The 10,005-nt window shown below is 41.6% G+C and overlaps 1 protein-coding gene across 2 annotated transcripts in view; it reads right to left on the minus strand.

Annotated features, from left to right (window-relative positions):
• The window catches only part of WDTC1 (WD and tetratricopeptide repeats 1), a 71,457-nt gene that overhangs the window by 44,986 nt on the left and 16,466 nt on the right, over window positions 1-10,005 (minus strand). Inside the window, exons 2-3 of one of the 2 annotated variants that reach the window (XM_007459095.1) lie at window positions 7,261-7,408; window positions 5,786-5,869 (exon numbers count right to left, since the gene is read on the minus strand). In XM_007459095.1, coding sequence (XP_007459157.1) covers window positions 5,786-5,869; window positions 7,261-7,308 — 132 coding nt within the window. In that variant the 5' untranslated portion in view covers window positions 7,309-7,408. Of the gene's footprint in view, window positions 1-5,785; window positions 5,870-7,260; window positions 7,409-10,005 lie in introns of those variants that run through there. The other variant, XM_007459096.1, reaches the window with a different exon arrangement.

Genomic DNA, 10,005 nt, shown 5'->3' on the forward strand with positions numbered 1-10,005 from the left:
ACGAGGACACAACGCAGCCAAAAATTAAAAAAATAAATAAAAAAAACAAAAACAAACATTAGTTGATTTTACATTAGGCCTGGGTCTTTTACAGATCTATGACTTTGTTTTCAAAACAGTGACTTATGGGAATTCCCTGGTTGCACAGTGGTTAAGAAGCCACCTGCCAATGCAGGGGACATGGGTTCGAGCCCTGGCCCGGGAAGATCCCATGTGCTGTGGAGCAACTAAGCCCGTGTGCCACAACTACTGAGCCAGCGTGCCACAACTACTGAAGCCCATGCACCTAAAGCCTGTGCTCCACAACAAGTGAAGCCACTGCAATGAGAAGCCCACGCACCACAGCGAAGAGTAGCCCCCGCTGGATGCAACTAAAGAAAGCCCGCGTGCAGCAATGAAGACCTAATGCGGCCAAAAATAAATAAATAAATTTATTTTAAAAAAAAAGGACTCACTGAATTTGAACAATAAAATAAAGTTGACATTTGTTAATATCACTACAGATCTCATCAAAAAGACTTTTAAGAAGTACTGAGAGGCTATCAAGCTCATGGTGGCAGATACAAGTTTTCCTATATTCTTTTTTTTTTTCCCTTTGCTTTAAAGCTCAAATTTTATCCTTGGCAACAAATACTGTCAGTTGTTCTTGAAGTGAGAGTGTACTTCATTCATTTCAAAGAAAATGTCTGCCAAATACCCATACTTGAATAACTAGTTTTCATCTGCTAGCCATTCTTTCAGATGGTGTTCCATGAAAATAATGTCCAGTTGAGCTTGCAACTCAAAACAATTGAACAACTGCTTTTCCTCAAGACAACCGCCGGAGTTCAGTACGCAGCAGCAGTACTTTATGGATTCTTCCCACCTCATAATAAAGAATACTGAAGAGATCTGTATTTAAGGGTTGAAATTTTAAATTAATAAGTTTTATTGTATTATTTTATTGAAGTAAAAATCAAGGACATTTTAAGTAAGACTGGCTTTTTTTGGGGGGGGGTCACTGCAAATGCATGGGGTAAATAATTCAATGACTTTGATGCTACTTGCCTTGATTCATGCTAAAATGACAGTAGTTTTAACCACTTTTTTTCCGCAAATTTTTAATTGAATTAGTTTTTTTTTTTTTTAGTTTTGTTTTAAAAATAATGTCTTAGTATTACTATGAAAGTAGTTTTGACCTCATGAATTCCCTTGAAGAGGTCATGGGGATCCCCAGGGGTCTGCAGACCACACTTTGAAAACTGCTACTATAGACTATTACAATGACTTTCCAGTTCTTACCCCAGTCTATGCTTTTTTTGCCAAACCCACTGGACCCTGTAACAATGATAGAAATGTTTTTACACTTATCAAAGGCCAAGCCCTCTGCTTCAACTCTAAATCCTATCCCCTCCAACCTTCCCTAGGACGTGGCTCCTTCAGTTATTCTGTCCTAATCCTTTATCAGCAACCACCTTCTCTCTCATCAACATACAAACAACCTCTAGTATTTCTTCCCATTCTTTTTTTTTTTTTTTTTTTTTTTTTTTTTTATCGCACAGCTTCCGGATGCGCAGGCTCAGCGGCCATGGCTCACGGGCCCAGCCGCCGCGGCATATGGGATCTTCCCAGACCGGGGCACAAACCCGTGTCCCCTGCATCGGCAGGTGAACTCTCAACCACTGCGCCACCAGGGAAGCCCTCTTCCCATTCTTACAAATCCCTCCTTTGATCCCAAAGGCCCCTCCAGCTACTGCCCCATTTCTCTGCTTCCTTTTGTAAACGAGGTCTTTCAAGAACTGTCTACACAACTCAATAAAGCTGGAAAACAAACACAAAAACAAAATAAAGTGATTCTGAAGGATGGTAGCGAGGGGAATAAAAAAAGCTTCTTCCTCCAATCTCCTGAAATGATTCCTCATTGGTTAAAGCCAACAAGAAGATAGATGACAAGAGAGACTATTGATACATCTGTGCAAGTCAGCTGCCCAGGTAGTTAGCTGAAGAAAGAAAGGTGAGAAGTAGATGTAGAAAAGCAAGAGAAGGTATCTTTTACAGGTCTGTTAGGGGAATCACTGACCAAAACCACCCACCCTGGCCAGGGGCAATAGTAAACAGCTGCATGAGTTATCTTACAGTAGGAGATCCTGGTAAAGAACATGGAACAAGCTACCACCAACCGGAAGAATTCGGGAGAAGTCAAAAGGAGAGAGGAGACACCAGTCCATATGTCCTACCAACCTCCCAGAATCCTTCACACTGGAACCCATCTTGGCTGAGTGATGCTCACACCACCAGGAAGGACCCTGAGTCAGAATGATTGGCCAGAGACAACCTGGAAACTAACCCAGCACCATAAAACCTGAGACTGTGAGCCACATGGCAGAGCAGTTCTCCTGGGTTCCCTTACCCTACTGCTCTCCACCCAGGCACTCCTTCCCAATACAAAGTCTCTTGCTTTGTCAGCATGTGTGTCTCCTTGGACAATTCATTTCTGAGTGTTAGATAAGACCCCAATCTCGGGCCCTGGAAAGGGGTCCCCCTTCCTGCAACAGTTTACACTTTTTACTGCTTACATCCTATCTTTCCTTTCATCTAGGGGAAAAGTTTGTAGTAACTGACTAAATAGATAAATAAATTTTCATCACCCTCTTTAAAAAATTTTTTCTTTTTTTCCTGCACCATGTGGCTTGTGGGATCTTAGTTTCCCGACAAGGGATCAAACCCAGGCCCATGCAGTGAAAACGCTGAGTCTTAAACACTGGACTGCCAGGGAATTCTCTAAAACAATTTTTTTAAATAGAGAGTTGTCTACTTGCTGTTGTACTCCTTCACCTCCAATTCACTTCTCAACCCCTCCAATTTAGTATCTATTCTCACCACTCCAATAAAACTGCTCTAGTCAAGACCACAGTCACTGTTTTGTCCTCACTTATTCAACCTCTCAGAAGCATTGAGCAGAACCGACCACTCCTTTCTTGGAATACTCTCCTTACACTCTCCTGGTTCTGTTTCCGTTCTACTTCACTGACTCTCTTTCGTGGTTAACTTTTTTTATCTCCTTAGCTTGTAATCAATTTCTGAAAGCTGGAGTATCTCCAGAGCTAGGTCTTGGACCCTGTTCTCTAAGGCTCCATGGATCGCTGAAGTCTCCGGATTTCTCCCTATAGTCCAGAGCTCTCCCCTCATTAAGACCATCAACTGCCCACCTGACATCTCCACAAAGTTATCCAACAGGCTTTCAAACTTTACAGGTCCAACCCCGATTCTCTCACAAACCTATTTTTCTCCCAGGCTTCTTTCCATCTGCTCTCACTTCTCTAAGCCTCACAGGTGGCAAAGCTGGGATTTAAACTAGGTCTCTGTTGGGTCTTTGTTGCTGCATGCGGGCTTTCTCTAGTTGTGGCGAGTGGGGGTTACTCTTCGTACTGGTGCGCGGGCTTCTCAATGCAGTGGCTTCTCTTGTTGCAGAGTGTGGGCTCTACGTGCATGGGCTCAGTAGTTGTGGCTCGTGGGCTCTAAAACACAGGCTCAGTAGTTGTGGCACATGGGCTTAGATGCTCCACGGCATGTGAGATCTTCCTAGACCAGGGCTCGAACCTGGGTCCCGTGCACTGGCAGGCGGATTCTTAACCACTGCGCCACCAGGGAAATCCAAACTAGGTCTTTGTTTTAACACCTAAACCTGTGGGCATTCCTTCATATTGTGCACTGTTACTATAGGTCCCCGCCAAGGTGGCCTTCAGCCAAGTGCAAATTCAGACAGTGCATCCACCTTAACATATTTTTGTATTTGAGTGCCAAATCTTTGGAAATAATAGCTAGAATCCTGTTTTGTGTTCACAGAGGTTTCCAAGTCTGTTGTGGACAAAGTTATAAAACCAGGAAGAGATAGTAGAGACAATATGGGTTGGGTGGAGGCACAGCTAAAAGGAGAAGACCAGCCTTCAACTGTCTACTCAGCATCCACCAGAGCAGGGTTTCTCAACCTCGGCATTACTGGCATTGGGCGCTGCATAATTCTTTGTTGCACATTCTTTGTTGTACTATGATTGTAGAATGTTTAGCAGCATCCCTATACTCTATTCATTATATGCCAGTAGTACTCTTTCAGTTTTCATAGCCAAAACTGTTTGGACATTGCCAAATGTCCCCTTGGAGGTAAAACCTTCCATGCCCCACCTCCAACTGCATTAAAGGGATGTACTTTATGTTTTAAGGAAATATGGAAAGAAATTCAAAAAAATAGAGTAAAGGATAAATAATACAATATATTTAAAAAATCATGTTTTCAAAGACTTTTTAGAGGTATGGGGAAACAATAATGACATAAAAGTATAAAAGGGTTTTTAGCAAACTGTGTAAATGGTATGAGCTCCACTTTGCAGAAAAAAATTACATAAGCATGAAAAAAACTGGAAGACATAATAATAATTGTTATTTACTTAACTAGCTTATATGATCCAGGCATTGTATTAATCACTTCAAAAATCATCTCATTTAATCATCACAACAATTCTCAGTTATTGATCCATTCTACAGATCAGGAAACTAAGAGTAACTTGAACAAGGCTATATAGCTGTGGAGAAGATAGGTCTTGAAACTAAATTTATTCAGCTGTAATGCCCATCTCTTAACTAGCATTCTGCTTCATAATACATGAAAGTAATATACCAAACATTAACAATGTTTATCTCTGGATGGTAGAATTAAAAGTGATTTTGTTTTCTTTATATTTTCCTGTCCATTCCATATTTTCTACTACAATATTTACTACTTATATAATCAGAAAAAAAATTTTAAGTGAAAGTTGTAAAGACCACTTGGTAACATGGAGAAAAGGATTATTATAGAAAAGATACAAAATTCAATGTAAAGTATGATTACAATTATGTAAAAATATGCAAAAGATAAAAGGAAGTAAATACATAGTAATTATACTAGGGAGGTGGGAATAACAAGTAATTTTTACTTATCTTTTCCATATTACTATTAATATAGTTATATTTTATAACGGATAAAAGTTTATAATGAAAAGAAAGCAATAACAATCATCTATAATTTCATTAACTCGAGATAACACTGTTAGTAGGCAATGAATTTCTTTCTAGTCTTTTTCTAAGATCAACACAATTACTTACAAACATTAACGTGAACGAACCAAAGAGAATTCTTATTCAACCTGCAGATGACACTTAGCTGGAGAGGACAGCTAAAAGTTGGATTCAAAACACGGTTCTGAGGAAGGAAAGGGAATGGAGCTAACGTTGGGAAGCGTTTCTGTGTCAGACAGAACTAAAAAGCTGAACATCTGGACTGTAGGCCTGACTCCCCATGGGTTGGACAGGACAAGATTGGACAAGGTGCTTGGTTTTTCTAAACGTTTTTTTTTTTTTTAAATACCTATTTCCTATATACCACCCACAGCATTTCTTTGAAGCTAAAATGCAAGTGTGTATGTGTGTGCGTGTGTGAAAACACTTTGTAAACTCTAAATTCCTATACAAAGTTAAGAATCTTTACTGTCCAAGCCAATAGTAAAAACAGTGGTATGAAATTCAATAGTCTTTTTCCAAGCACAAAGGAAATAATATGATGAAAAAACAATTTCTGTGTGACCATGTCAATCACTAATCTTGATTCAGATTTATGTGCCTAATAAAACCACTGTAAAGGAGAGATAACCTTCAGGTATGACCTGCAGAGAAAAACTGTTTATGCCTTGAATAGTGCAAAGAGGATTCTCTGCAGGCAGAGAATGGAAAGCCAGTCATCTGCATCTAGGGTGCAAATTGGATCTCTTACCTGCAGCTCTGCTTCCAGGCCCAGCCGTCTGATAAAGGGGTCAGTGACATGGTAGCGCCGCTCAAAGCTCAGGGCACCCCGCTCCTGGGGAACAGAAACAAACTCATAGATTCATTGATTCGATTTAACATGATTTACTATGTTCCTATTACATATGCAGCATTGTGCTGGGCCCCACAGGAGCTAGAAAAGAGAACAAGAAATTGGCCTGCAGGAGCTTACAGTATACTTGGGCAGGGATTAGAGAATAATATCGATAGAAGAGAGGATATAATTAAGCACTAAGTTGTAATTGTTGGGTTACCAAAAAAAAAAAAAAAATTGAAACAACAAATAGGGAATGTTTCCATACTTAGGTTAGAGAAGGTGGGCATCATCTTTAGGACACATATTGTGGGATATATATAAAGGAGAAAAATAACTTGCATGGTCCCTCCAATTCTATGATTTTGTGCCTCTAGGAATTGGTCCTTGTCCTTGGGGCCACCCAGTCTAATGAAATCACACACAAAAACCCCCACAAATGGACAAAGCTGCAAAAGGATTCAGGGATGCAGGGGAAAATATACAAAACACAGACTAACGTGCACCAGGTACATGGCTCATGTAAAGGCATACACTGAATCCTTCTGGATGGTGACCACAGCTTATGCTGCATGCCACTTAATTTTTAAAAGATTTTTGGCACTTAACCTTTACAAAGAACTTTCTCAGGTACTTTCGGATTTCATTCTCAAGATCAGCCTGCAGGCAGACAGACATTATTATCATTTAACAACAGAAAACTGAGGCACAGAAAGGTAAAGTGACTAAAGTCGTATAGGTAGTTAATTAGGGCAGTGGTGAGATTAAGCTCCTGACCCCAGCCTGAGGTTCTTACTTCAAAAGCACATCTTGTCTTGGTTGAATCTCCTCCATTAAACCCCCGTGCTCCTTTACTGAGGGGTTCCCTGACAAAGCCTGGGCTACCTCGCTAAATGAGCTGGACTGCCCAGTCATCTATTCATCTCACAGTACTGGAGTGTCTTCCAGGTACAAACTGCAGAGAAAAGGTGCAGGCTCTGGTATAGGAGACCCTTGAAGAAGAGAAGAAAGAGTCTAAGCTAAACTGGGATTAAGACTCCCCCAGGTTCTGTTATATGTACAGCTGAGCAGCCAGAGCAACATGAAGAAGCTCTATTTACACCCCGCCTCCTTCACAGATGTGCACATACATGCTCCCCTCCTTCACCAGACTCCATCAATCCCAGCAGCCCAGGTACAAGCGCTTGGATACAGGAGTCTCCATGATTCCATGTTCTTGGATAAAAGAAGACCAGAGTCAAGAGACCTTGGTTCTAGTCCTGTGTCTGCCATTAATTAGTTGTGTGACTTCAGGCAAGTCACAGACTCTAGTCCTCAGTTTATTCAGCTATAACATGAATCTGTGGGCAAAAAGGACCTCATGCTCTGGTTCATAGGTCTGGGTTGCTTACCTTTATCTGCCTACAGATGAGGTCTCTAGTTATGTTGACTTTTGCCATCTTCTCTTAATGGATTCAACAGAAGGAAGCTATAGAAGGATCTTCAGGACCCTTGAGCATTCCAGCCAAGCCCAGGTCCACAAGACACACATTTAATTACCTGGGGGGAAAAAAATCATCAAACCTTGGAGGATGGAGTAAGGTGGCTTCAGGGCCCTGATTCCACCCCTAAAATAGCCCACCAGCCCACCCAGTAAACTGGCTATTGCCTGTGATTTATGACATGGTGTGCTGGCCCTGCTCCATAGTGTTGAAGAACCTCTGGAGGGTGAAGGGGGTTGGGGGGTGGAGAGACAATGATTCACAGCCACAGGAAGTACTGGAACAAACACTGAAGGAGTCAGTCATGTGTGCTTCTCTAGAAAATGGGTGTGTGTGTGCGGATATGAGTATGAAGGAAGACGGAAGCACATCCCAAAGTAAGAACAAGGCATACAGCAAGAAAGATGTCAAGTTTCACTTGCTCTGTATGCATCTGTGGCAACCGGTCTGAAACTTTTAATCATGCTTCAAAATCCTTGACCTTCAGCCTGGCTCTCCCCAAAACCAAATCAGTATCACAAACAGAATATTCAACCCTCTAACAGATTCACAGAATCAAAGAGCGGACAGGAAGTTTAATGGTGACCATGTCCAACATAAAGAAATACTTCTTCAATACCCTGATATGTAGGCTTTCAGACTCAGAACTTCTTAAGCAAACTATTCCTTTATTATACAACTCTGTTAGAAAGACCTAGTCATCTCATTTCTGATAATTTGCCATAAGAAAGCACAAAATATGAGAAATAAAAAAGTTCCATACTGAAACATATTCATCACCAAGTTTGTAAAAGCAAAAAAAATAAAACCACCCAAGTTTCCAATGATAGAGGAATGGCTAAATAATGTATAGCCATATGATATTATGTAGCATTAGAAATGCTACTTATGGGGCTTCCCTGGTGGCGCAGTGGTTGAGAGTCCACCTGCCGATGCAGGGGACACGGGTTCGTGCCCCGGTCCGGGAGGATCCCACATGCCGCGGAGCGGCTGGGCCCGTGAGCCATGGCCGCTGAGCCTGCGCGTCCGGAACCTGTGCTCCGCAACGGGAAAGGCCACAGCAGTGAGAGGCCCGCGTACCACAAAAAAAAAAAAAAAAAAAAAAAAGAAATGCTACTTACGAAGGAAAAATGCTTACATCATGTCAAATGTTTATATTTTGCTATTGCAGTAAACACTATTATCACAGCTATGTTTAAAAAAGGAAATATAAAAAATAACAATTGCCATCTTTTGATAATAAATAGTATGACTGATTTTTTCCTTCTACTTTTTGATGTTTTCAAATTTTTTATATAAAAGTACATTAATTTTATTTTACAATCAGAAAAAAACCACTAGAGAAAAAAATAAACCACTGTTTTTGGGTTTTTTTTTTAACATCTTTATTGGACTATAATTGCTTTCCAATGGTGTGTTAGTTTCTGCTTTATAACAAAGTGAATCAGTTATACATATACATATATGCCCATATCTCTTCCCTCTTGCGTCTCCCTCCCTCCCACCCTCCCTATCCCACCCCTCTAGGTGCTCACAAAGCGAGCTGATCTCCCTGTGCTATGCGGCTGCTTCCCACTAGCTAGCTATTTTACATTTTAAACCACTATGTTTTAAAAGAAAGTTCTGCCTCCTGTTATGTCCACCTTTTGGTCCTATTTCTACCTCTGGAGTCACATAGGAGGTCTAGTCTTCCTTCTCCATGATGGCCCTCTAATGATGGCTCGTAAGGCCCATCAGGCCTCTCTGCTAACCCTCCCAAGTCAACAGGACCTCCCGAGGCCACTTCTGTATCTCCTGACCCTAGCTTTCCTCCAGCTGGCCTCCTGAAGATTCGTAGCACACCCTCCGAAAACCAAACCTTCTCCACCTGATCTGTGAGCAGACTCCTTCCTTTCCTTTTGGCATTTAACCACAAAAGGAGACTCTATTTATAAACACTATGTTATCGCAGATTTTTTTTTCCTTTAGTGCTAGGCACACAGTGGGACTATAAAAAACTTGCTGCCTGATTAGATGTTCCCATTCAGCTCGAGTTCTTTGGGGTTTATGCCTCCATGGTCTATTTTGGGATTAAAAGCTCTTAAAAGGGCAAGAACCTTCCCTTACAATGTGGAAGTCACCCAGCATTGCATCTTAGGGAGCATTAACAGGGATACATGGAAGTCACTGGCACTATTTAGACTCACAAAACCAACAAGCACCAAAAACATCCAGGGATGCCATCTGAAAACTACAATTCCACAATAGCTTTTCCAGGGGCCCTTGGCCATCAAATTAAAATTATGAATTTGAACAAACTGACATAAATTAAGCATTGGCCTGCAATTGTGTTTATGGCTCTGATTTGTGATATAATGGTCAAAGCCAAAACAATAACAGTAATTGCCCCACAATCACCAATAATATGGGGTGAGGCTTATTACAATGGAAAACACCAAAGTCAGTGAGTATATCTGATATAAAGTAAGACCAGTGGGCTTCCCTGGTGGCGCAGTGGTTGAGGGTCCGCCTGCCAATGCAGGGGACACGGGTTCGTGCCCCGGTCCGGGAAGATCCCACATGCCGCGGAGCGGCTGGGCCTGTGAGCCATGGCCGCTGAGCCTGCGCGTCCGGAGCCTGTGCTCCGCAACGGGAGAGGCCACAACAGTGAGAGGC

This window comes from Lipotes vexillifer, unplaced genomic scaffold (assembly GCF_000442215.2).
Source record: "Lipotes vexillifer unplaced genomic scaffold, Lipotes_vexillifer_v1.1 scaffold496, whole genome shotgun sequence".
Taxonomy (NCBI): domain Eukaryota; kingdom Metazoa; phylum Chordata; class Mammalia; order Artiodactyla; family Lipotidae; genus Lipotes; species Lipotes vexillifer.